The 27,244-nt window shown below is 40.8% G+C and overlaps 2 protein-coding genes and 1 long non-coding RNA gene across 9 annotated transcripts in view; 1 reads left to right on the forward strand and 2 right to left on the reverse strand.

The window, feature by feature from the left end:
• Positions 1-13,238, reverse strand: part of LOC109308599 — a 28,635-nt gene extending 15,397 nt beyond the window's left edge. For 2 of the 5 annotated variants that reach the window (XM_019533000.1, XM_019532997.1), the window contains exons 1-6: positions 13,104-13,237; positions 9,316-9,530; positions 7,162-7,314; positions 6,422-6,570; positions 4,483-4,623; positions 480-628 (exon numbers count right to left, since the gene is read on the reverse strand). In XM_019533000.1, the coding sequence (XP_019388545.1) occupies positions 480-628; positions 4,483-4,623; positions 6,422-6,570; positions 7,162-7,314; positions 9,316-9,495 (772 nt within the window). In that variant the 5' untranslated portion in view covers positions 9,496-9,530; positions 13,104-13,237. Of the gene's footprint in view, positions 1-479; positions 629-4,482; positions 4,624-6,421; positions 6,571-7,161; positions 7,315-9,315; positions 9,531-13,103 lie in introns of all 5 variants that reach the window. The other 3 variants (XM_019532998.1, XM_019532999.1, XM_019533001.1) reach the window with 3 other exon arrangements.
• A 265-nt stretch (positions 13,239-13,503) lies between these two features.
• On the forward strand, positions 13,504-18,013 carry LOC109308602. Of its 2 annotated transcripts, XR_002100647.1 has the most exons (4): positions 13,504-13,595; positions 14,335-14,403; positions 14,813-14,947; positions 16,745-18,013. It is a non-coding gene; the product is annotated as an uncharacterized LOC109308602 (long non-coding RNA). The 2 variants fall into 2 exon arrangements; XR_002100648.1 differs by lacking the exons at positions 14,813-14,947; positions 16,745-18,013 and adding an exon at positions 16,422-16,733.
• A 117-nt stretch (positions 18,014-18,130) lies between these two features.
• RASA2 (RAS p21 protein activator 2) overlaps positions 18,131-27,244 on the reverse strand; it is a 92,012-nt gene continuing 82,898 nt past the window's right edge. For both annotated transcript variants that reach the window (XM_019532995.1, XM_019532996.1), the window contains 4 exons: positions 26,629-26,837; positions 23,273-23,376; positions 21,976-22,165; positions 18,131-20,562 (listed from right to left, as the gene is read on the reverse strand). In XM_019532995.1, coding sequence (XP_019388540.1) covers positions 20,532-20,562; positions 21,976-22,165; positions 23,273-23,376; positions 26,629-26,837 — 534 coding nt within the window. In that variant the 3' untranslated portion in view covers positions 18,131-20,531. The remainder of the gene's footprint in view (positions 20,563-21,975; positions 22,166-23,272; positions 23,377-26,628; positions 26,838-27,244) is intronic.

A 27,244-nucleotide genomic window follows, 5' to 3' on the forward strand; every position in this document is an offset into this window, starting at 1 on the left:
GACAGCATGGAGAGGGTCCAGAGGAGGGCCACTCGTATGATCAGGTGACAACAGGGCAGGCCCTATGAGACCTGAACCTGTTCAGCCTCCACAAAAGAAGGCTGAGGGGGGATCTAGTGGCCTGTTATAAACTAGTCAGGCGGGATCAGCAGGCACCGGGGGAGTCCCTGTTCCCCCGAGCACTGCCGGGAGTGACCAGGAATAATGGGCACAAGTTGGCAGAGGATAGGTTTGGGCTAGATATCAGGAGGCGCTACTTCACTGTCAGGGCAGCTAGGATCGGGAACCAGCTTCCCAGAGAAGTGGTGCAGGCTCCTACCCTGGGGGGTTTTAAGAGGATGTTAGATGAACACCTTGCTGGGGTCGTTTGACCCCAGTACTCTTTTCTGCCAAGCAGGGGGTCGGACTAGATGATCTACTTCAGTCCCTTCCAACCCTAGAAACTATGAAACTAGGAAACTACAATCAAATAGTCCCACCTTCATGCATCTGATGTCCAGTAGCATTGCTGAATTTCATGGTATTTGTTTCCTTATCTCTTGCAAGATTGTTCGCATACACAGCTATTGGCTTGATGAGTTCAAGGGCACCCAAGCATTGCAAGTTGTTACCATTCAGATACAGATTGCTGTGACAAAAACACAATTTATTTGATTTATGTTTCAAATTGAAACTTGTACTGCAACTTTCTTTCCTGCAGTGAGGTTATATTAAAACTCAAGTTACAGTGTTACAAAAAAAATTCTGCTACATTTTATCTTTGTTATCTTATCTTTATCAAGCAGACTTAAGGCTTTATAAGCTTGAATTGGATTTCACTTGTTGACTTCACATGTTCCAAGGTTGATGGGTAAAATAAGAGGGATGTGTCAAAACTAAGTATGACTGAGCAGAAGTGTTGACAAAAGGAGGCAGATGTGGCTCTGAAGACTAACTCACACTCAAAAGAGTGAGTCCCAGTCCTGAAGACATGCAAATATAGACTTAACCTTAGCTGTCATAGTATCCCCCTGACACCAGTGGAATGACTCATGCTTAAAGCTGAAGGTTTAAAGCAGGTGCATAAAATGCTCTGCAGGACCAGGAGTTTAATTTGACTTTCAGGTTGCCACTTTCATTGGGTTTGTTGTAGAAATGTTCAAAATCCTATATTGTGTCTAAAGGAGAAGGAAAGTAAAATGGCATGAAAACAACTTGCACAGAGTGAAGCTTGTTGCATAATAAAATTCACTTTCTTTCATTTAGATGAAATGAAAAGGTGTGGTGGGCTATAAGGCTTTATCAGTTCTCCTAAATAACTTCAGTACAGCATGCAGGGAAATGAGCTCTAGCCAAAGCTAGCTAATCAACAAGCATAGGTCATACAAAGGTTACAGAAGGCTTATCAGGGATAATGAAAGCTTGATCAGCAAAAATGTCTAAGGCAGAAATAAGGCACTTAAGGATTTCTGAAGTCACTAACAAAATGGAGTGAAATGCCCTGCCACACATCATTAATCAGTGGATTATAGATATGCTGCTCTTGAATTAGCCACAATTTTTTTTCTTATAATTTCTTCAATTAGACTTTTCCGAAAGAAAAAAAATCCGATAATTTCAGTACCACCCCTTCAGGCATATACATTTTGACAGCGTTGATTGCATGTCTTGTATTCTGTCCCTCATATTTATTATACCACCACGCCATTTTTCCCAACAAACTCAGATTTATAGGTAGCATCTTCTATCCTGTGCATGCCAGAGTCCAGTAAAGACAATTCTGAAAGTATGAAGTAAAGCATTCTTAAACCACATACCAGAGATTATGTGTAAAAAGGGAATAGGGAACAATGATGGGACTGTTTAAAAGCAATGGAAATAGTGTAAATATACCAGTACTCAACATTTTTCTATAACATGCACTTCTAGAATTACAAAACAGAAAAGCATATTTTATTGCAGTATTTGTGAAATTGTATATTCAGGACTATATCATGCTGTCTGTGCTCCAGCTCTTTCAAAATTACAATTTTCTTCCAGCAAGACATGTCAACATTCAAAATCATGTTCTGCTTTTAAGTTTCAACCAAAAAAAGTCAAGATATCAATAATTTTAAAACAAAATTTTTAAAAAGTTGTAAATCAGCTATGTTATAATGCTGAAATATTTTGGTTTTTTTAAATGAAATTATCCAATATTTTACATTTTGATTTCAGTCCAGAAAAAAAAAAAGAAATAAGAAAACATTTAGCAGATGTGTTAACAATTATACTTTTTGACGAGGCTTTTCCAGTCAAAATAGGACTTTCATCTGCTGATAACTCTCCCAACAGGGAAAGCCAATACAGTAGACCCCATCAATATCTACGCCTCTTCTGCTACTGGTTTGGTAAGAAGGTCCAAAATACAGAGTATAATTCCATTTCTGAGGGCTTGGTGTGGCAGCTATTATATTCTCTTTTAACTACAATGCTTTTGAAGGAATAGGGAGATATAAAGCTAATTGTTGATATAATTAAATCTGTGCTTTTTGGCTAAGTACATGTGACGGGAATAGAGCAGGGCAAGAGGAAAGCCCCAAGAAAGCCAAATGAGGGACCCCAGGTGCAGCAGGAAAATTGGCCAGAGCAGGAAACACACTGCCATGTTTCCATAGTGTGTGTTCCCTGTGGATTGGCAGAAGGAGCACATGGAAAGGTATTTCTCCCAGAGAGTGGCAGTCAAGAGAGGACTGTGACTGATGGACTGAGGTGATGCTAGAAGTCTCCCTTGCTGACAGTGGCCAGTTGCCAGCAGTGGAAGAAGAAAGCGGATCCCCTAGGCACAGTGGTTGGAGGACCACTGACAAGCTTCTGGACACGCTGTGCCAAGAATCACTCAAAGATGGCCAGATGAGGATTAAAGTGGTGGAGCCACTGAGAATCCATCTGTGAGTTTTCAGGGGTAAAGCCCTGTTGCTGCTTTTATGTTCTTTTCTTTTCTGTTGTTTTTGGGGATCATCCTCCCCTCTTCTGGTGCCAGGTAAAGCAGCTTGAGGGAGAGGTCCCCTCATGGAAGGTGCTCAGAGGTTCTGACCCTGAGGAACTAAATCAAGGGAAAAACCCAGCAAAATGGTTTTTCATTTTTGTTTGATGGGCCAAGTCATCCTTAAAGGGGCTGACCTGAATTGATTGACCCAGGAACCTGTGATGCATTGACTTCAAGTGTGTTGGATTATCTATTTAATTATTTGATTAGAATTCTTAAAGGAGTAAGATGAGCTAGTTAACCCAGGAACCAGAGATGCCTTAGTTTATTTTTATTACACACTTGATTATTTGATTGACCTGGGACTGACCTGGATTGATTAACCCAGGAATCCAGGAGAAATTTATTTAAGGTCATTGGTCTGGTGGAATATAGATGGACTGATCTCAGTTGATGGACCTACAAACCAAGGATTGGTTTGATTTAAAATGGCCTCAGGGGGCCTGAGTGAATGGATTTAAATGCCTTGGTATTTATTGGGTCCACCAGCACTTAGCTGCCAGTGGCATCAGGGTTATACAAAATTTGGACCCTGATGTGTGGCATCCAGAAAGTGGTAAGGGTCACGTATGAGGGAAGGTAGAGCCCCACAAAGAAACCCCTCCAAGAGGACCCATCAGTATCCCCGCCAACCCACACATCCAGCTCCCACTAGTTAAAGAACATCAAGATGTGGCAGGTGAGAAAAGAACATCAGAGATTGGTGGTGGCAGTACTGTCTGGTGCCCCAACAGTGTACTCTGGTAAGACATCAAGTAGGCATGGGCCACAGCCATACAGCACCTATTTCTGACACTATAGACAGTCAAAAAGCCCAAAGCTGAATCAATTCAGTCTTCGCATATGAATCTAAGCTGTGTAGACTGAACCAATAAGCAAGTGAACAGCCATTCACTTTTGATTCCAGAAATGCACCCACATGCCTGCATTGGCCCACGCCAGAAGCTGGGGGAAGGAGAGGCTAGAGCACCCCACCCTGCTTGGCTGGGAAAGACAACTTGGGCCAAGGCTAGCCTGCCTACTCTGCAAGGGCAGTTTGCAGGGGAGGTGCAAAGCATCCTGGGATGCTGGGGGTGAGTTAACTTGAATCTGGAGGGGATTTGGGACAGAAGTTCAATTACCTGATTTAACCTAAATCAGTTAAGTCTGATACAACCATCCGGGTTTATCTTAAACCAGTTTTGGCCATTTTGAAAGTGGTTTATGTTCACTGAACTTGTTGTGTTACAAATTTGAACTGGTTTTCAATCACTTATTCTGGTTTATGTGTCATTTCTGTCCCTAGCCTTTAAAGTATAAATTGAAAATTTAGTAAAGCTCAAGTTACAAAACAATGTGTGAGCTAACAATAACATTATCTTCTGTAAAAAAAAAAATTATAGGTCAAGTCAGAAAAAAAATGAGCAACTTCTTTAGAAAAGACGGAAGATGCAATCAACAAGCAAAATTAAATAAATTCAGAATGTTAATCTTACCAAATGGCAGTTTGGGCCACAATGGGGCCTAACTCTGTCCCACTTTCAGGTCCCAAATTGCAGTAGCATAGGCTGAGAGTTAAAAGTTTTCTGTTGCCCTTTAAGCCAGAAACAAGTCCATTGATTCTTTTATCTCCAAACCTATAAAAGAGGTCCTTATATGTATGTGTTGACCACTGCCCCCTCCAGAGCACTTTTTCAAATCCTCAAGCATGTATTTAGAGATTATTTATAAGAAATCATCAGTTGGACAGAAGACCTCAGCAACCATCACCCTCCCTCCTGTTGCATAAGGGGTCATTTGTTTATTTGTTTAATCTGAGGAGCTGGCTAAACAGTACCTCCCTCACCTCTGTCAGTAAATACCTTTTTCATCTTCATCTGACCAGGAGGCTGTGCTTTTTACTCTCAAATACAGAACAAGCAGTAGTGCTTATTTTCATTACCTGAAGATTAGGTTACTACGGTGAACCATATCTGTGGCTGACTGCAAGGTCTTATAAAAGGCTTACTTAATATATCAGGGTAGCTATTAGGGCAAATCAGACAAATGAGTTTGTATTACACTTAGGACTTGGCTGAGAGACTGTACCTCTCTTCATCATACTGTAACAGTTGCATTTGAAAAAAACGCTGCAGGTAGTCCTCAAGTTAAAAGTGGAGGCTCATTATAAAAGCTTTGATTGTGGGATCTCCTACCAGCATAGATTAAGTTGAGGCTCAATACACTGAAGTATTGAAGCAGGAGCTGTCTCTGTGCCAACCTTCTTTCAGCAACAGCGTCTGCCTACTGACTCAAGAGCATTCTTCCTGCACAAATCATCCCATACAAGAGAATGCTATAAATAAAGACTTCTAGGAGACAGTTTCTGCTTTTCTTAATATTTTTTCCACCTCGATATTCCAGAGAGACACATTCAAAATGTTTCACTAGAAAGAGAGACCACTCGCATTCCAATTATTTTGTTACAAAACCAAAAACATTTTTTCGTGTAATTCAGTTTTTAGTAACATTAGTGAATTAGTAATGGCAATCTCTATCTGGGATTCAGGTGAGAAACAGAAATGTTAGAAAATGAGAAAGTGGGAGTGTCTACATGTGCATTAATGCGCAGTTGCTACTGTGCATTAAGGTTAGTACTTCTAATATGAGGTAGTAAATGCACTAGTGTGCAGTAACACTGTCTTGTGGTCTTTTCGTGACATTTAATGTACAGTAGACTAATTCTGTTCATTAGCATGGCTTTTACCATGACGCACCAATACATAATAGAATTAGCCTACTGCACATTAAGTGTCTTCTGTAGATGTGCCAAATGAGGATGGAAATATACCCATGAATGAATTTTCATTATGACGAATGAGGAATGTATAAATCATGGGATTGGAAGGCACCTCAAGGGTCATCTCATCCAACTTCCTGCATGGATGTTGCTCCTAAATCATCCCTATGCCAATCCAAACTCTTAAAAACCTCCAATGATGGAAATTCCACAACTTTCCTGGGCAGTTTATTCCACTACCTCACTGGTCTAGGCAGTGAAGAAGATCTTCCTGATAGCAACTGGTAGTCTAAATCTGCTTTGCTGCAGTTTGAAACCGTTGCTTTGCATCCTGCCCTCTGCAGCAAGAGAGAACAATTGTTCTTTCTCTTTATGGCAGCCTTTCAGATATTTGAAGACGGTTTTTGTGTCTGCCTTTAATTACCTGTTTTCCAAGCTAAACATGCCTGGTTCTCTCAACTGTTCCTCATATGACTTGCCTTCCAAACCCTTTATCGTTTTTTTTAACCCACCTGAATGGGAACCAGTGTTTGTGGGTGAGGCTACATTTATATCAGAATTGCTTTACCTTTCAGGGAACTCTGAACATAACAAGCACTGTTCAAACTCACACTTGCTTGCTTACTGGTATGAATGCAAAGCTCCTTTTTACTTACTTAGTATAATCCAGTACAATAGAGCTCAAGTTGCTGACAGGCAAAGCTGCTCCAAGTCGTTCCACAGACCATGCATCTATTACAGTATGTATGATTTCTAGGCTACAGAAAGGGTAGGTGGTACATCCATCCTGCTCCAAAAGCAGTGCCTGGTAATACAAAGTATGAATAAAAAGCAAGGCTTGTTACATAAAATCACACACTTTAACAGGTGCAGTGTGTTCGGCTTTTTTGTGGGATGTTTTTTAACATTTTTAAACCTAATGTTTGTGTGCTACTAGTTAGTGTTGTGAAAGGTTCCAGACTGACAATCCTGGAGACAGATATATATCAAACATGGACATTGCGGACAGTAAGAGAACAGGTTTCTCATCATGAGTCACTGTTTAGCTTAGTGGGACTGCCCCACTGAGTTAATTCATCCATGCACTTGAATCTGTTAGCTTTTCTGCAAAGATGAACCCTGAGTTTATGGTGATGATTTTCATGTTGTGGATGCTTGTCCACTGAAAACTGGGTTTAGATCTCAAAACAATAAATAGCTGAATCATTTTGAGTATATTCAGTCTAAATGTCTTTGTTAGATATTTGAATGTATTAGCTGAATGTGCATATGAGAATCTAAACTTCTGTTTGTTAAATATGGGCATGTGTAAGGATGCTCTAAAGTTGCTTAGTCTGTCAATGTTGCTTTAAATTTCTACTCCTTATACTATTGTTCATATTTTCATTTTACTTACAAGGTTTGCAATATCTTGATTGCTTAGCTGTATTCCCCAGACACAAAGTTCCTTTCCCAACATATAACGTTCATCTCTAATTGTCCTTAGTAAGGGAGTGAGGGAGACTGGCTGCACATCTCCTTTTGAGTTCTCAGAGCTTGTAAGCACAAACTAGAAAACAAAATAATTATATTTTGGTGTCAGAGTAAGCAAATATGCTGAAACATGCTATATTTCATAGATTTCATAGACATCAGGGCTGGAAGGGACCTCGGGAGATCATCGAGTCCAGCCCCCTGCCCAAAGGGCAGGAAGTCAGCTGGGGTTGTAGGATCCCAGCAAGATAAGCATCCAATTTCAATTATATATTGAAGGTGATCTATTAATGCTGAAGTCAAAGGCCCTTAATGTAGTTCTATATGAGAACTGTGCAGAAAATGTTAAATCAGGGGCATCAGACATAGTTTGCATTCCAGGAGTTGCATCCAGGCCATGGAACTGCTGCATCCACCTGCTGGACTACTGTGGGAGTCACCAGAACTTGAGGGTGCAGCTGGGAGGGGCCAGGGAGTGGTCTGTTAGCAACTCTAGGGCCCTTGGGCCCTAGCAGACTTGGTGATCAATGGCAGGAAGGTAAGTGAGGTCTGACAAAGCCCTGACTACCCTTTGGCCACTTTGCACATTGCCACCATGGCAGTCTCCAGCTCTTCAGCCACCACCACTGTATGCTCCATGCTGGGCAACATGAGTCAGCAACAGCAGCTCCAGTTCTGACATAGGGCACACAGCAGGAGATGGAGCTGCCACTGCCACATGCACCAGGCAGAAGCTGGATCCACTGTGGTCTTCATCTAACTGGGGCAGCATGTGAGTTTGACACCCCTGTCTTAAATAACTATGGTAAAAGGGACACGCACTGCACATTGTACACTTTGAAAGTAGATTTTTTTCCACCTTCTGCTTTTGTGTTTTGCATATCCAGACCTGCTTACTGATTGGTCTTGTTCACTGTACAAAAACAGGTGTTTTTTATATGGCTGCAGCTCTAGCCTTGGCACCAGAAATAGAATCTATAGAATAACTGTAGGAAGTGTAGGCATTTCTACTACTGCATCTTCTAACCTTGCAGCCTGAAAGGAATTATTTTACTGCCTAGAGTATTCTGTGTCCCATGGAAATATAAAGAAAAAAATCTGAAATTTTTTGAGCTTTAATGTTCCTTTGACTCCAATGAACTTCTGTTGTGGGAGATCACCAAGGTAATTCTATTAGAAAATATCACAGCATATAGCAGTGCCCGCAGTGGAACACTGGGATCATCCTTCTTGTGTTTATATAGACCAGACAGGCATCTAACAACTTTTATTGTAGCATTTGCAAGCCTCCTTCACATAGGAGTTAAAATGTTTAGAACTTGAATGCCTAAATTGGCTGCTTGAATTAAATTTGTGTTTAAGTAACCATAGATTAGGATTCAAATTGGGAGCAGTAAGTCCTCAGGCAGTTATATGTACTAGTATGGGAAACTATGAATTAAATACTCTTGGCAATTGAAAAAAAAAAAAAAGCCACTTTTGTCAAGATACCCAGAGACAATCCCAGCGGGGTGCAGTGCCCAGGGCAAAGTAGCCTGCGTGGAGTCCCGTCCAGGGCAAAGCAGCCTGTGTGGGCTCCCCCCTGGCACACATATGCCATGCAGTGAAAGCCCTGGTACACTGGATAAGGTGGGATGGGTGGTGGCCAGAAGAGGCTAAGAGCCGTCCAACCTGCCTGGCAGGTGGATGGGCTAAACTGCAGCCATGGCCTCTCCGCCTGGCTTTGCAGGGCTCCCCAAAAGCATGGGGCCTGGGGCAGTTGCCCTGATTCACCCCCCTCAGGGATGGCCCTGGAGATACCCGATATTAGGTTTCCAATTTTGGAGTCCTGATTTATGTTTAACAGGTGATTCAAAACCTATGTAAAAATACACACAACCCTTTCACTATAAAATACAGTGCAAGTCAGTGGAATTTAGTTATTTTGGGGTTTAAAATTCCCTGCCCATGAACATCCATAGCTCTGAGCGTTCTTGATACAGAACTTTAAAAGCACAAAAGAAAGTAGTTATACAGTGAAAGCTGTAGTAGTTCCTGCTCAACTTATCTCAGATCGATATGCAGCATATGTATTCACCTTAGTAAGAGCTATTTCATTCCCTAGGCATCTTTTTAAACTCTGTTTGATTGTGACACTGACAGAGCTTTGGGAAAGGGCACAATGCCTTTCATAGGTTTTCATGAACGTTTTAAGAATGGAGATGTCTGGAAGTGAACTGGCTTTTGTTTTCATTTTCTTTTTCTTCTTTTCTTGCATGACTTGAAGTTTTCTGTTGCCTTTTGTTGCTTTCCCTGAAACACAAAATCCAAGCTTATTTTTATTAAAAACAAAACTGCTATTGAAATGTTAGTGTTATGATAATGCAAAGAACAGTTATGTAAGAGCATGTGTATCTTGGCTCATCCTGAGTTATTGCTGCACTTATATACTGATGCATCGACAAAACAAACACTATTGGAACATTTAAGTACAGCATAACATCAATTTTTCTGCCAAAAGAAATAGTTTAGAAATCATATAAAAGTGCAAGCAATGCTTGTTAGCATAGGTCTATGCCAATACCACTCCTAAAGTACTGCATTACCAGTGCTGTTTCACCAGTAGGACATACTCCTACATAACAGCCAGTACTAATAATACAGTTGTGGTTACAGCAGGGACAACAATAGGGGGCAGAGAATGGGGCAGCAACACTGGAAGGCAGTCAGGATTATGGGGCCCGCACTAAACAGCTGTAACAATACTAACACTAGGAGCTGTCAGGGCAGTGCTGAGCTGCAGGATGCAGATGCTGAGAGGGCTTTGTTTATAATAATTTCTGAAATGAATGTGCAACTTTCTAACAGCAAAGCCTAACACAGAAGCCCATAGACTAACAATCATGAACACTGGAAAACATTTTTACTGTAGTCTCAAAGTCTTGTTCTCATAGTGAACTGTGTGAGGGTCTTAATGCCTCAGAAGTATAGAAACCTGGAGTGAAGAAATCAGAGCTGTGTACCACCCCCTACACCAGTAGGTAACGATAAAGCAAAATCCTCATTATTTTCACTATAATGCAAAGTTCATACCGGATTTGGCATTAATGTTACTAAAGCCAAGTGGAATTTAGAAGGGAAGGACATTATGTAATTTAGACATTAACTGAATGAGCATCACAGGTTTTACAATGCATTACCCATGTTTATAGCAACCAAGAGAGAATCCAAGATTTAATTTAGGATGGAGAAGGAATTTTGTAAAGGTTTTTCATTCCTAGACAGAATGTTTTAAATATCTAAGGCAGTGATTCTTAACCTTTCTAGACTCAAGGCCCCCTCAGAAAATGCCAACTCTTAGCTTTCACTCATTTCTTAAATGCAGAAAAATAACAGAGTAAAGCTTCTGTTGCAAAGAACTGAGAAAGACCATGACAGTCAGCATGGTTTTGACTCTGAAGATTCCTATTTGAAATCTCTGGGATTACCTTGTGAATTGTGTGTAGGTGTCACCACACCTAACAGTGTTAATGGTGCATGGCTCCCTGCACCACTCTTAAAAGGATATGATAGTACTGAGTGAGAATCCCCAATCTATAGCAAAGCATTGTAGCAAGCCAACTGTTGCTGTTGGTGATTCAATCCCACATAGGCCTGAGTGTATTCTGCTTGTTGCCAAATCTTAACACCCCTTGTAGTCCACCCGTGATGCGTCTTCTTTCTCCTCTTCTTCCTGTACACACAGAGGTGTAACAACAGCGCCGGGTGCCCAGGAAAGTGGCAACACACAGGAGTAGCAGTAACTTCTGGCTGCTGCTATGCTGCCAGGGTGGCTGTGGTGGCAGCAGTTTTTTCCACTTTTTCCCTCTCCCAAGTTGGTGCCTGGGCAGCTGCCATGGTCATCCCCCTTTCCCTCCATCCCAGTTATGATACTGTGTACACACCCCTCCATTTGAAGCAGAGTCCAATCCTAAACCCCAGATTGATTTGCCAGTTCAGAATATACACCTGAAGTTTAATTTCACACCTGGATCCTTGACTACTATGAGGCTGCTATAAGAAAAAACATTTTCCGTAGTTGGTGACATTAAACTAACTTGATATCCCCTACCATCTACCTCAAAAAACCCAGTAGAATAGACTTGATGTTAGAAATCTCTTCTATTCAGTTAAATCAGCTTATCATAAAACACATTTGTCATAAATGGTTCTAAGACTGGTGGCCTATGAAGTGGAACTGGTAGTCTGTTTATGGTAGTTTCTTTTGTGCTTCCTGTTGTTTTACCGTGTGACACTAATCAGCACCTATGCTAGGAGCATGAAGGAATATCTCCCCTGAAAAAAGCTAACCTGAGTTTACTATTTTATGAGTCATCTATAAAGAAAAGATAGTCTGGGTTTTAATTAATGCCAGAAGCTTGAATTTGAAACTGGGGATGGTAGAGACTAAAGTCAAGCTGCTGAACCCAAGCTATTGTCTTCTCTGCTATTTTAACTCCTTTGTTAGCCAGCCTAAGAAACATGTTTTCTCTCTTGCACTGGAGACACGTGCTTTGCTGTTTTCTTACTGTTTAACGTCCCGTACAGGTTCTTGAGAGCTGCAGCCATGGAACTAGTGTAGAGGTATGAGGGTCTCTGACTTGATGCTTTTGGCCTCACACGGGTCTCGGATTTTCCTGGTTCCAGGGTAGTTGTACAGGCTGTAAACTGGGAAGTAAAGCCTGCTGGTTAGAGTGAGAAATTCTATGGTGGTATCTTTAGAAAGTGGCCTCTTCCTGAGCCCTCCCTTTGGTCACTGGATTTAACCACAGAAAGGAGTTGTCTGGGCCTAAAGTATTTTTCTCTCTGACTGCAGCTAAGGATGGAGTGCCCTGCACAGCTCCCATAGGACGGTTGCTGCCCTGGACCACGGGGTTCTTAATTCAAGTTTCAGGTCGATGGGGCTGCATGGCCTGGTGAGTTGAGCAGGCGCCATTCCTTGTGTGCCATGGCTTTACTAATCACACCAGAGGATATTATGTTTCATGGAGATTTTAAACATATGTTGTTGGGTAGAGAAGTAACAATGTGGCTGCACACCCAGGGCAGTAGACTTCTGGTCACCACTGTTGTTGGTATGATTGCGCAGCTGTGTTTTCCCTTCCACACCCCCTACTCCCTCCCCTCCTCCCCCCGCCAAAAAAAAAAATCAGCATCTGAGAATGCTGCCCCAGTTCCTCCACTCTAGTTAATGCCACTGCTCTTCAGATTATATGATATATTCTTCTCTTCAGGTTGCTTAGTAATTGATATAAAGAGCTTATCTGGATTTATATTTCCTTTTATTTTTACTTTAAAATACTTCTAAAGCTATTCAGGATAATCCACAAAACCAGCAAAGTCTTCATTCTCACTTACAGTAGTGTAAATCAACACATTCTGTTTCAGTTAGCAGAAAGGGTATGTGTACAATACAAACCTGTCACACCACTTCAGAGCTCAGCTCATCCCCACGTGCATGGCATGGCATACGCACAAAGCCCCCAAACCTTTTATTAAACACATTAGAGGCAGGCAAGTCAGTGGTTAATTCAATAGCTTTTAAAGTACCATTTCTTATCCCTGGCTTGGTGTGAGAAAGTAAAGGTAATACCAATAGAAATGACAGAAAATAGCTAAAGGAGAGGATCAAATATATGTTTCCTTGGCCTGAACATTTAGAGGCAGAAACAGAAGATTTAAGAGAGCTCACCTGAATTGATTTCCCCACACGAGGCTGGTAGAATATGGATTTCCCCTACCCTCTTTCATCTCCCTTGCAGTATGTGTTATGGCAGCAATGGTGCTGACACAGCAGCTGCTGTCTACAACTGTAGAAGGAAAGAGCGGAGTTATGCTAATACTTACCTCCTTTGTAAATCACTTGGTGGATCTGTGGAGAAAAGGTGCCATATCAGTGCCTCGTTTGGATGTTGTTGTAGTTCATAGTTGATTCTTACCAGTGTAGATTCATTCCACTTTGCTGAGAGCCTCTGCAGGCTCCTTGGCAGCTGCAGTCAGCGTTTCTCTGTCTCCTAGCAACCAAGTCACAGGATTCGGAAGAAGAACGCTGACCCTTTGGTGTTTAAATGGCTGGACTCCCACCCCTCAGCCTCCCATTCAGCTCGTAACCTGTCAGTGCAGTAGTTGCATATTGGTTGAGAGAAAACACCAAGTTAATTCTCTGCCTTGATTTGAGCCCCTCACTAACATGCATGTACCCCCGCAATATCCTTTCCTCACCGTCTGCTCCTGTCCATTGCCAAAATTCTCCTCGAAAAGCCGGACTGGAGTGAACTTGAAGATTTCGAGACCAATCAGAACTAAAACCTTCTGCAGAGTTTTTTTAAACTGACTTGGGTAAGTAGTTTTTTTCATTTTTATTTTTAAAAAAAACCTTTGAAGTATCTTGAGTTCAAGTCTGTCTATAAACTTGGGGATGGTTAGTTTGTCTCTTCTCACTTCCTAACATCAGAAAAGTGGCCAGACTGAGGTGGCCTATTGAAAGAAGAGGGGAGGGGAGTGGGGGAAGGACAGCTTTGAATAATACTCAGTTGTGTAGCTTTAATAGCAGAAAAGTTTTTACCTAGACTGCAGTACCTGTTAGTCAGGTACTGCTCGCATTTCATATACAGCTAAAATAATCCTTGGTAAGAGAATACAGATCAAAGGTCTGCATTTCAATTAATACAAGTTTTTTTCCAGTTCACACTGTTCTACCTGTTCATATTAATCAGATGTTTTACAAAAATATATGAATTACAAGTGCTTATAGTTAGCAGTGTTCAGAGCTCATTTATCTGCTGTCATGAACTCAGTGCCATTTAAAAAAATCCAAAGTAAACATTTTTTACAAAAGGGAACCACAAGATTTCTATTAAAGAATGTTGTGTCCTTTTATTATGAAAATATTAAACTAGACTTGACATTAAATCATCACTTGATCACTGTAAAATGACACTTTTGAAGCAGTAAGAATGCTGTTCAGACATAAACATTTGCAAGACTGAATTTAGACAGATTTTGAAATGATGATTTTGAAATATGGGTGCATTTATTCTTTCGTAAATATGTTCATTAAATACATTGTTCCACACAGCTCAAATGTCTGGATTTGTAAAATGGCACTGAGAAAGATGATAATTCACTGCTGGCATTTTGGGAAGAGGTATGTTTGTTACGTTATTCAGTTCCTTGAGACTAAGACCTCTGATAACATATGGCACAGAAAAGCTGTGGCTGTGATCAGCTAGTCTGACTTCCTTTATAAATGCAGATCACAGGATTTTCCAGTATTAGTTCTTTAAACTAGCACCACGGTCTTCAAGGAAATACCCAATCTTGACTTAGAAATTTCAGTGATTGAAACGTCAATCATAACTTGGGGTAAATTGCGCCAGCGGTTAATTCCAGGCCCTGTTTCTGGCCTGCATATTTGTCTAGTGTTTTTGCCAGCCAGTGGACTGTGTTATATCAGAGGTCTATTCTCCACATAGTTACAACTGTTTAAGTCAACCCTTTAACCATTTTGCTAGTAAGCTGAACACATTGACCTCTTCAAATCTCTCACTAAACAGGGTATTTATTTTCTAATCCTCTAAAGTATTCTCATGGCTTTTCTCTGAACCTTCTGCAATGTATTTACATCTCTATCATCCTGTGGGCACCAGAATTGGACACAGCATTCCAGCAGCAGTTGCTCAAGTGCAGAGGTAACAACCTCACTGTTTCTGCTTCAGATTATTTTGTGACCTCATTATAAATAATAAATTCAGTTACCAGTGAATACAGAACGTTTCTTAAAAATAAATGTAAACCTATGAAAGCAACTAACCAAAAAATTGCATCTTAAGTGAATGATATGGATTTCTGCATTATATAGTCCTTACCTCATTAGTATGGTGGAAGTAGCTACTATTACATTTGCCTTGATCCTGTATCCCTTGCTCATGTAGTTTGCTCAGTTGACTTCAGTTGGGATTAGCAGTGCGACCCAATCTGATAATTCTTTGAGAATTTTGTATCAGAGTATTAGAGACCCTCATAAGAGGGGGTTATAGAATTGGTTTGTTTTTAAAACTCATGAGTCCAGTGACAAATGTGTGCAAAGGACAAAAACTTGTATGTGCTTATACTTAACTCTGCATTTGTGGTACACTATTGACTTTAATGGACTGCTTATATGCGCACAGTCAAGTGCAGGCTTAAGCAGGTGCAAGATTGGACAATTCAACACCAAGTTCCTTATAATATTAAAAACACGAAACTATTCATGTAAGTGAAATAGATTTGTCTTAGGCTATAACCACAGGAAAACTTGAGTTAAGAGTCATAGTATAATCAGATCTTAAATTATATTGATTCAAAGAAATCTGAGTTCAAGAAGTTTGAAAGAAAAATAAAAAATGTGATCACTTATAACTGAAAAATCCTACCTGTTGTTTGAAAAACAATAAAGTAATTTGAAATAAGAATGTTTAAAGTAGCCAAGATAAAGTTTTGGCCTTTTGTGTTTTGGGAGGGCTGGTCCACATGTTGATAAATCCTCTACTGGGACTATGTGTTCCGTATGTGCATGAAGACAAGAGTGAGTTTTACACAAATTCTTGCTATTACTGTTGCATATGCAGTGTAGAACAGTGTGAAATGTAATAGGTGGCACAGCAGGAAAGCAGTGTTTAGACAAATGCAAACTTAACATTATTTACCAGAGCTGTGCTTTGGTTCATTTCCATAAGTCAAAATTAACACTGGTTGAGCAAAAGTACTCTATCAACCTCACTGTACTTTGTTAAGCTCCAGGCACAGCTGTTCTAGCAAATCCTAATGGAAGATGATAGGGATATGTTAATCTTTTATTCTTAATATTTACAGCTGCATTTAGTAGTTTTAAAGTACCTACACAGTTGTTTTTATCAAACACAGCTCTCATCTCTAAGATAGATAATATTTTGCAGGACATTTACATTTATTACTACGATATCTGAATTTAGAAGAACGTAGGGCCACCTTAATGTGTTAGCATTTCTTAAAAATTATCTGAATTCAGTTTTAATAAGCAATTAAATACCCAAAATCAAAATGTGTATCTATCAGCTGTAAGCCAAACAAATACCATTTTTTTGCAAAGTGACAATATTAAACTGTTTGCTAACTGGGTAGTTTTTCATTGACATTTTTTAACAGGTGACCAGTCACTTTGGCTGAAAAATGATCTGAGCCTGCTTCTACTGATGTCAAAGCTTGAATCCCTGAAAAACTTAAAAGCAAGGAGTAGTTGGGTCCTCCTCCTCCTCACTGCTATCAACTATTAATAGATTAAGCAATAAAATTTTCAGGGACTTAAATTAAAGGATCTCATTTAGATGCTTGCGTCTACTTACATGCCTAAAAGGTGGAACAGGCTCTGGCTCCAAGTGATTGGCCAATGTTATTCAGGAAGTCTGAGGCTGGGCAGGAGGAAAATCCAAGGCAGCATCCTGACCAGTACAATATTCTTCCTTCTGCAGAGATTCAAGGCCTGCAGCATGCTGAATGCAGCAGTGGCAGATGTTCACCTTTGCAAAAGCAGCTTTCATTTGTTCACAGCAGCCACAGGTGTTGGAAAGGTATGTTGCTGTCCTAGAAATGCTAGTTTCCCTCCATTCGTCCTTTTTTTTTGTTTTAAAATACAGACTGCCATAAAACAAGCCGAGCTTCAGGGAGGTGTCCCAGTAGAAATACAGAAAGAGGAGCTTAAATATCCCTTCATGATGGACTATTTTTTAACCTAATTAGGCAAGATGTCATCACACTACATTTTACAAAATACAGAGCCACTGAGGCAAAGTTCAAGGGCTTTGTATTTTATAGATGGGTTTCATGAGCACTTAGCTGGACACTCATCCCCTTAAAAGCTAACTTTCCTCCCTCCTTCCCCCCAGTGTATGGGAGAATATAAACAGGACTCAGCCAGATTAGGGAGCATGTAGGAAGGTTAGTGTTCTGTGTGAATTCTTTTGTCGCAACTTGATCAAAATTAGCTGGAATATTCCAGGATGTTTTTTTCTGAAGACCCAAGTCATTCTGCATCAAGTAGGTGCAGTTTTACTAACATTCAGTTGTAAGATGTGTGTAGTGTTAGATCTAGTTTACTGCCATTTCTTCATAATTTGCCATTGGTAACTTTCCTCCAGCAGAAGAGGATCATTTTAGTACCTTCTGCTGGCTTCCCCATCTGTTTAACTCTTGTGCTTTAAAAAGTCTCTGCAAAATGATGTTGGCTAGCCAGGCAGGGCTTGATGCATCGTGCCCTAAGCCAGTCAGTTAACAGGTTCCTAAGACAAGATGGCTTGGCACCACAGCTCCAAACCAAAAATTCATTGCCCTACACAAGCATCTCCCCCCAAATGCGATGGGATGTAATCCTATAAAATATCCTATACAAGAAGGGCCACTCTCTTGGTCTACAGACTTGAGATATTTAAAACTAGACATGTACATGTCATTAAGTAGGAAGGAAAGGGAAAAGCAGAGGAGAGGAACACATACAGAACACGACAAAGAAATAAAGATATGTTCAAGAAGTGATGCAACTAAAATACTGACACAAACACGTACAGAAGATGCTGGTACCTATTTAGCACTTGTCATTAAGACATTAAATACTAGACAAACAAATGTCAGCCAAAGACCAATTATCCATAAATACCTCCAGCTACTGCCATGTCATAGGACAGTTCAAAGATAGGAGACTAAGCAATCTGGTCTATGCAGAATGTTCTGCTAAACAACCTCCAATTAAGATGGAAGACTATATAAAATTATTTTACTGACTTTCTATTAGAAGAATATTAGTTTATGCTAATCCTTACCTATTTACATACGCAAATAAGCTACGGACATCACAGAAGATGCACAGTACACCTCAAGTATTTTGCAATTTATTTGCGAGTTGTTTACAGGCAACATTACAAAAAGTTTAATAATCTTGATACGAAAATAAAATTTAAATAAAAATACATTTTCCACAATACATCCTTACACAAAATTCATACTACACTTAAAAAAAAGATAATTTACAGTCCAAATAAAACTAATAACTGAGTAATTTTTCCATTCTAGGCTAATCAAACTGGAAGCAACTATAATATTAGTGAACCTACTCATCTCTAAATTCAATTCTAGAAAACCTACTGCATTTTTAAAACATACTATAAAATGACAAATTTTCAAAGGCCTTAGATTTCAAGAGGCCTACTTGTCTTTTATTTAATCTAGTACCAAAGCAAATAAAAAGTGCATTTAAAAAAAAAAGTTACAACACCGTAAGTTTCAATTTTGCATATGTTTGACTTCAAGAATGACAGAAATATACTTCAAAAATAGACATTTTGTAACAAGACTGCTCACCATACAAAGCAAGACCCAATACTGACACTCAAATTTAGAAAAACTTGCTCTTATGGCAAATAAACTAGGTCCTGTTGACCTTGAAAGAATTAGAATGGCCGCGTCTCCACGAGACTCTGACTGTGCAGTCATTACTGCGCAGTAGCACCAACAAATGGCTTTTTTGTGATGCTGACCATGCAGTAGTGTAAGCCTAGCACAGTCAGCATATTGTATAGATGCAGCTAATGTCAACAAGTTTAATTTTTCCTAATTTAAAATGATGGCAAAAAGTACTCCTTTATGAATACAACAAATAGTAAAGTAATGCAAAAATAGTTGTAGGTATGTAAAGTGGCCAGTAGCAAACATTATGATGTTGCAGATATTGGTACCAAATTACAGATCATCTCAAATAGTTGTTTTAATATTAACAAAATGATTGTTCTAATCAGAGAACTGCATTCAGTTCAACATTGATTTCACGCCGGTGGTGCCAACTGGATTGCCTTTGGAGAAAGCCACCCTACCATAGTATTATAAACATGTAGTATTTCAAACAGCTTATGATTTCTGAACATTGTAGCTCTGTATGTCTATTGACAACTTACATTTTTAATTGACTTAGGGCAAATCAGGACTGAAAAAAAACCCAACCCACCCCAGAAAGTTTTTGAAAAATGAAAATTCATATGTATAAAATATGTTTTTAATGTTTTAAAAATAGTACCATAATACTGATGAAGCAAGGCTTAGCTTTCTTTTCTCCAAAGCACTACCTTGTTTCTATTGGTTATATCCATATTTTTTCCAGCATAAAAATAAATTCTCAGATGAAGTGAACAAGAATCAAATACTCTATAGTCCAGAATGCAGTTCAATTTTTTTCTGGGATCTGGCTAATAATAGAAAATCCATATACTTAGATATAAAAATATTCACTAAAGCACTGTTAAGACAACAGCACTGATCATTCAACTGATCATAAAGAGTAGATACTATAAAGTATCTAAAAATAAATCTGGGACAGTCCAGATCTCTAAAGTGCTTGGAGTGATTATTCGAAAACAGATTTAATATTATCAGGGGTGAGCTTGAGCTCAATTGCGGAAAAAAGTTGAACAAAGGTGGTGGTGGGGGAGAAGATATGAACAATATCTAACCAAAATCTTAACCTCTGCATTCTTTTCATTTGCAGGCAGGGATTGCTAATCTGCTTTTTCAAATATCAAAAAAGTACCTGGTTCTTTAAAGAGGGAAAACAGATAGTGGTCTCATGTCACTCCACATATTACTCACCCCAGAATGTAAACAAATGTACAATACAATAATAAACTCCCTGATTTCTTCTTCAGTTATTATACAGATATAACAAAATTGGTATCTTCTGTCTGCAGAATGTATACAACATACTGCATGACATAATAAAACTTTGACTGCAGTTAATTCAAGAGTCCTGACATGCACTGAATCTGGAGCTTCAGATGCTTAAGTCATGATAGCTTGGGATTTTCATTGCAAGATCAACTGTTGGCAGAACAGTCACTGATGGCAGACTAATGCAAGTTTGCAGTATAGTGAAAGAGATGCTTCAGTTGACATTTGTACTGTCCCTTAGAAAGCTTATTCTTTGAGAAAGTTCTTTCTGATAAAAAAAAAGCAACTGCAGAAGCATTTATATTAACTCGCATCTGATAGTTCAAGATCCTGGAGCTTCAACTTGAGCAAAATGAGAATCAACTTCAAGCTTAGATTCCGAAACAGATTATTTTTTCTATTAAATATTAAATAGACTGTCAACACAAGTAGCATTTCTGCTAACGTTCACTGTTAAATACTTCAGACAAGTATATACAATGAATAAAAATCCCAAACACCTAGTATTTCCAGTTCCTTCTGAAATATATAAATCATCCCTTGTTTTGGTTAGGAACCTTTTCCAACAATTGGATTTTCTCTGCAAAAAAAAAAAAAAAAAAATGAAGCCACAAGTAAATACACTGATGACAACAGGTGCTTTTTGAATAATTATGTATCATAGAATTTTAATTTTGAGTTTGTGTATAAAACTATTCTCTTTGCATAGCTTCTACTGTAGGTTAGGAAGTAGCATGGTTTACTGGAATTCTGAAGTTCTGTCCTGGGGTAGCCAACCTTTGGCACACATCCCACAAGTGGCAGAGAGGAACACTCTGTGTGGCACATGACAGACTGGGAGGGAGCAGAAATCAGAGCAACAGATTGGGTAGAGAGCACAAGACAGAGAAGAAAGCAGAGTAACAGATTAGTCAGGGCAAAGGGATCAGAATGGCACTTGGGGAGGATCCCTACCACAAAAGGTTGACCCCCCCCCTTGCCGTGCTATCACATGGAATCTGTAAGTCAAAGAGCAACTCTGGCTCAGAAAGATCTGTGCAAACAACTGGCACCACAAAATTAAGCTAGCAAACAGGAAATCAGTGTTAAGAGAGCTCTTCTGTAACAACTCAGACTTTTCTGACAAAGGAGAAAAATACCTTACCAGGATAATATGAGAATATACTCCAAGGCCACAGACCCATCTGCAGCGCCACACACCACACATTTAGGCGTTTCCTGCACTGCTACCTTGCAGTGTCGGTTTTTTGTTGACCCCTGGAGATCCAGGGGTCAAAAAAAGAGCACAAAAAAAAAGCAGGGCAGTGTACATGAAGGCAGTGCATGCTACCCAAAACTGGAGCCTAGCCAGCTAGAGCTATGCTATGGCTGTCAGCCAGGCTCCAAGCTGCAGGATCGCTATGGCTGCAGCTTCCCTGGCCCCCAGGATCCCAAGTAAAGCTACTGGGGCCAGCACAGTTGCTTCCTCTACCCCAGCTGGGGTAACCTGCACAGGCATTCCCCAAGGACAACCAGCTGTGGCCCCAAGTGTGCTGTTGCTAGTTGTTGCCAGGGAACCAAACATCTGTGCTTGTCTGGATATGGCTCAAATGGTCAAGTATGAAGTTCTAAGCTCACCTGTGAAAGGTAACCCACCTTGCATGACTGCCAGGAGTGTCAAACTGACAGATTATGCAGTGCTTTTTGAAGCAGTAATTTCCAGAAGTGGTATGCTACATGACTACATAATATGGATGGTGAGCCAACTTGTCTAAATACCCAATCTTTCTAGCAGCAGCAGTAGTAATAGGATACTTTTTACAATAACATCCAAAGGCATCCCTGGAATTTTAATGCTACCCTGTGCTGGACACTGTGCTACAAATAGGGAGAAGACAAAAATCTGTTCCCAGCAGGGCTTAACTGAGGAGTTATCACCATGTGCTCAAATGCTCCTACCCACCCTCAAACTCTTCTTTTTGCTCGTGCACACAGAATTACATATGATACTTACTCACTACCATATTTAGCACTAGATGATCTCGTCTTCTGATACTTGTCGTGTGATTCTCTCAGCTTCTCTACTATGGCTATTATTTGTTGAAGAGTATGGAAAGTTGCTACAGAGTCCTCAATGTTGAAGTTGGAGCAGTCATCAGGCTCTTTCTGTGGACCTTGATAAACTGCAGTACTTTCACAAGTCTCTGTAATGATCAACACAAACAGCAGATCACAGCGTTCTACTTCTAACAGACAAGGCAAATCTATTTGACTCAAAATAGGGATTTCAAAGTTTCTTTTAAATGCAGTTACTTTTAAATTAAATATAGGCTAATACAAAGAAATAAAAACAGTAAACTTGGTGTTAAAATTGTTAACAGGGCTTAACTGGCTCATCACAGAAGGCTGGCCACTATTAGCACTGCCATAAAACTACATGTATTCTTGAATTGCTGCCATGCCACAAAGCACCCTCTTCTTCAGCTGTAATAAGACCAGGAGCACTAACATAAATTACTGTATGTAAAGATGAGATATAGTGACATGATAGTGACATTGTGTTCATCACTCCTGTTTTGCATACATACATGTCTTAGTAGCACATTAAATGGAAGCTAGATATAGACAGAGTACATATTAGCCCAGACAGATGAAGAACAGTTCTGGGTGCCACACATCAAGAGGGATGTGGACAACATGGAGAGAGTCCAGAGGAGGGCCACTCGCATGATCGGGGCAGCAGGGCAGGCCCTATGAGGAGAGGCTCAGGGACCTGAACCTGTTCAGCCTCCACAAGAGAAGGCAGAGGGGGGATCTAGTGGCCTGTTACAAACTAGTCAGAGGGGACCAACAGGCATTGGGGGAGTCCCTGTTCCCCCGAGCACCACCAGGAGTGACTAGAAATAACGGTCACAAGCTGGCAGAGGGTAAGATTCAGATTAGACATCAGGAGGTGCTACTTCACGGTCAGGGCAGCTGGGATCTGGAACCAACGTCTAAGCAAAGTGGTGCTGCCTCCTACCCTGGGGGTCTTTAAGACAAGGCTAGACAAACACCTTGCTGGGGTCGTTTGACCCCAGTACTCTTTCCTGCCATGGCAGGGGGTCGGATTCGATGATCTGCTCAGGTCCCTTCCGACCCTACCAACTATGAAACTATGATACAGTAATATTAAGAAGGTGAGTATGTACAATATGTTTTATATTCAATGAAAATATTGAAGACAACAGTATGATATTATGGGCCTAAATTTATATACGATTAAAATGGTTTTATGGTCACATAACTTCAGTGAATTTACAGTCAGATACCTTCCATCTTTTGCAGTTTAGGCATGCTGATGGCAAAGAGTGAGTAAATTCTCTCCATTTCTCTATCTCCATCAATTTCAATCTGAATATCGGCCGGAACACCTCTGTATTGGGGGGGGAAATGTAATATGAAGGTAAGGACATTACCTTAAGAGCTTGAAAGCAAATGAGTGCTAACAAAATTTCAAAACACTTAGCAATTTATAATGCTGATCAGTGACACAGGTTTACATAGCACTTCAAATGTTCAAACCACATGCATACAAGACTGATGACAAATTTTGTACGGATGCAAAAAACACAACTTGATTTGTATTAAAATATCTGAGGACAATAAATTGTGTTGCTAAAATTGGATTTGATGATAATTTTGCTGGATGATACTTCATATTGGTGATTTCTCAAGTGCTACTTAGGGCAGGAAATGCACATTTTATAAGTTTCTACTGTATCTGAATGGTGAACAGGAAGTACTAAAAAAAGTGAGGGTCTTTCTGTATAACTCAACTGAGACAGACTGGAAAAGAAATTATTAAAAAAATATGATAATACCCTTCATGCGCAAGTGGAGTAGGCTAGATTTTACTAGGATTGGTTGCTACCCATGACCTATAAGTTAATGCAACCCATCACGTGGATAGGTAAGTTTCCTGTACAAATGCAATTATAACACACTAAAGCCATTTCTAAACAAACTGCTTCTAGTTAAATTTAGCTTGGAAATTAGGTTTTTGTCAAAGTAAAAGGGTTGGAACAGCTTTTCAACAACAGAACAGGGAGTTCTGGCTCAAATCAGCATGCGTGATGTGGAATCACATATCTGCAATACCAATGTTGTGGTGAAGAGGTAACTTGTCATGCAGAAGGTGTCTAGTAATTCCCATGCCTCAGGGCTTTTGCTGGTCCCCCAATAGGGGTCATGAAAAGTCTTCCTCCTCACGAACATTACTGGCCTCTAACTGGTGAGGTGGGTAGGTTTCACCATCCTTTGAAGCCCGAAGGACTAAAACCCAGAGATTACTGGCTAGAAGGCCTTATTCTTCCCTCTGGGTTTTAGGGTAAGGAAGGAAATTTTCCCCATGTCAGATTAGCACAGCCTGTGGGGGTTTAGCCTTCCTCCATGGTGAAAGAAAGTCCTCTTCCTTGCATCTTCTGAGCATGTGTGAATCAAGTACTTTCCTGTTACTGTAGTGGCAGAGCACTGGCAAGTACCACTGCTGTCCCTGCATTTGCCTATAGCATATTACAGGGTGTTCTTGGCATTTTAGGTATTGTCTTTTGTAGTTGTATACAAGAGCTTAAAGCAACGACTTCCAAGGTAAGTGGTTGCCTCTGAAGGCAAAAGACTACTTGACAGCCTAGGAGATCTTTCCAGTCCCATATCTGCTTTTCTGAAAAAACAACAGTTTAAGGAAAATAGCCAATATATCAGAAAAATTCCCAACCTACCCAAGATCAAAAAGCTACAAACCACAGGTTTTTCTGAAAGCACATCTAGAACTTTTTTGCCATTTTCTTCTCTTTGGAAAAGCATGTTTTAAAGACCCCCAGGACTGCTTGAGCAGCGTGTACTAACAATCTTGAGGCTGACTCATCTGAACAGTGCTCAGCAGGGTGTGAAGGTAGCTTTTGCACCACACAGGAACCTGGCTCGGTCAAACTAGAGAAGCATCAAGGCTGTTCTAATCCACACTTGATCAGAACTTTGCAGATAGGCCAGCCAGCAACAAGCAACGCTGGTTATATATGCCCTCCCTCTCCCATGATTTATACCAGGGGTGGACAAAACATGGTCTGCAGGTTGCATCCGGCCTGCCTAGTGATTAAATCCAGTCTGCAATTAAATCCTGGGCTGTGGCATGTGTGGTCAGTTCTGCTGCCCTCAGGCACAGCCTGCCCTATCCCTGTGTACGGCCCTTGGGCAGGCTAGGAGCTGTAGTCTGCAGGGCTGTGCAGTGGCACATTAGCTGGACTCAGCTTCCTCACAGTCCCTGCCACCTGGGAGCAGGTGTGTGCGCCAACCCCAGCTCCACTGCCATAGCACCCCATGCTCACCTGCCCTGCACCTACCACTGAGGGTACTGGACAGAGCGGGCAGGAGACTGGCCCAGGACCTCTGCAGGCAGGGTGCGCTTGGCTGGGGAGATTGGATGGGGCTGCAGGTAGGCGGGGAGCAGCATCTGGGAGTGGGTCAGATGGGCTCAAGATCAGGAACAGGGCCAGGATCACAAGACAGTGACAGCATGGGGCTAAGTCCCAGGGCAGAGCCACAATATGCTCCCTGCACATCCCTGCACTAGCATGCAGTTCCCTGCAGAACTGAACTATCCCAAGGACGTGTGGGGAGTGGATCATGGCTGTCCTGGGCCTGCACTGTCACCACCCTGTGATCCTGGCCCTGACCCTCGCCCACCTATCCTCCTCCTGGATGCTACTCCCCACCCGCCCGTGGACTCCATCCTGTCAGCCCAGCTGTGTGCCCTAACATATCTCCCCAAACCCTGACAGTGGAAACAGCTGTAATGGGGCTGATGCTGCATCAGCACCCTCTTCTCCCCCCAAGAGCTACCAGAACTCCTCAAGTGGTCCTCCAGTCAAAATAAGTGCCCCTCCCCGCTTTATGCCCATTATGTACATTGAAGCTAAGACAGTGGCAGGCAGCTGACTGATGCCAGCTTCACAGCTGCTTTATGCTGCCAAAGGTGGAAAAGCACCTTTAGGTTAGAGAATATAGCCCATGGCTGTCAGTTACTGAATAACAACTTAGAGAGCAGGCATGGAGCTAGAAGAGGAACAGAACTACACACTAAACATCCTAGGTTTCCAAATTTCTCCAGCCCAGAATACAGATGCCAGGAGAAGTGATTTGCTAGGATGAAGCAGCAACAAGTTGGGTATTTGCAGTTGAAGTGTTTGGCAGTAAGTTTAGGGGTGATAAGAATTCTATCAGTTACTGCTTTCACGGCAATAGAAGGGAAGGTAGTCCAAACAGTCCACACCCATGCACATGAATCTTTTGCTGCTATAATTAGCCATTGTATTTACACTGGTTATAAGATCTTTAGTCACTATATTTTTCAGTTATAAATCAGTTAAAATATTTATAATTTACATGCTGTACTGACTTTCCTGGTCTTTTGCACTGGAAACAGATGAGGCAGCACGCTTACAAAAACTAGGTATTTTAAGATTGATAAATCATATTGGCAACAGCATTTTACTAACCAGGGAAGAAACCACTAGTTAACTTGCAAAAGAGAATCTGGAACTGCCATCTGTAGACGGCATGAGCAGCAACATAGCATCCATGTCTCATTTCTGTTCTAACTGAGAATTTTGCTTCAGAAACAACTTACGCTGTGCAAGGAGTGCAGCCCACAGTGTTCTCCAGGGTTGCCTTGCAGCAAAGCCAGCTCCCATTCAGAAAAGCAGAGGGATGGTAAACACTCAGTCTCCTCTGGTTACACCTGGTTACCCTACAGAGAGCTTCTCTCCATTCATTAGCCTCCACGCAGTTATTTGCTTGGATATAGAGTGTCTTCTCTACATGTATCACTTGGAACATCTGTGGAAGAAATTACTTTATTCTACACAAAAATCCTACTCAGCAAGATAAACTAAATATTGATCAGCTCTGAAGATAATCACATCAACTGAATTCAGGTCAGAGAGAGAAACCCCAGACACTGGGAACCTGGGCAGTGAGTGAATCAAAGGGATCAAAGAGTCCAAGAGGACAGTTTTCATCCTCCTGCTGTTCCCTTCTGACATAACCAAGCACCTGGGTTTTCTATTATTTCTACCTCTTTTCTTCTTCCTGCCTACCAATATAAGCAAGCAATGTTTCCAGCAAAGAACTAACTGCCTTACCCCTGTATCCCATGCTTCTCAGACAGCTCCTCCCCATCTATGACGAGTGGCATTACATGAATGAAAAGAACAGGAAAATGCATATCACCATTTCTCTTTTGC

Source organism: Crocodylus porosus, unplaced genomic scaffold (genome assembly GCF_001723895.1).
Source record: "Crocodylus porosus isolate Cpor-Errol unplaced genomic scaffold, CroPor_comp1, whole genome shotgun sequence".
NCBI classification, from domain to species: Eukaryota; Metazoa; Chordata; order Crocodylia; family Crocodylidae; genus Crocodylus; species Crocodylus porosus.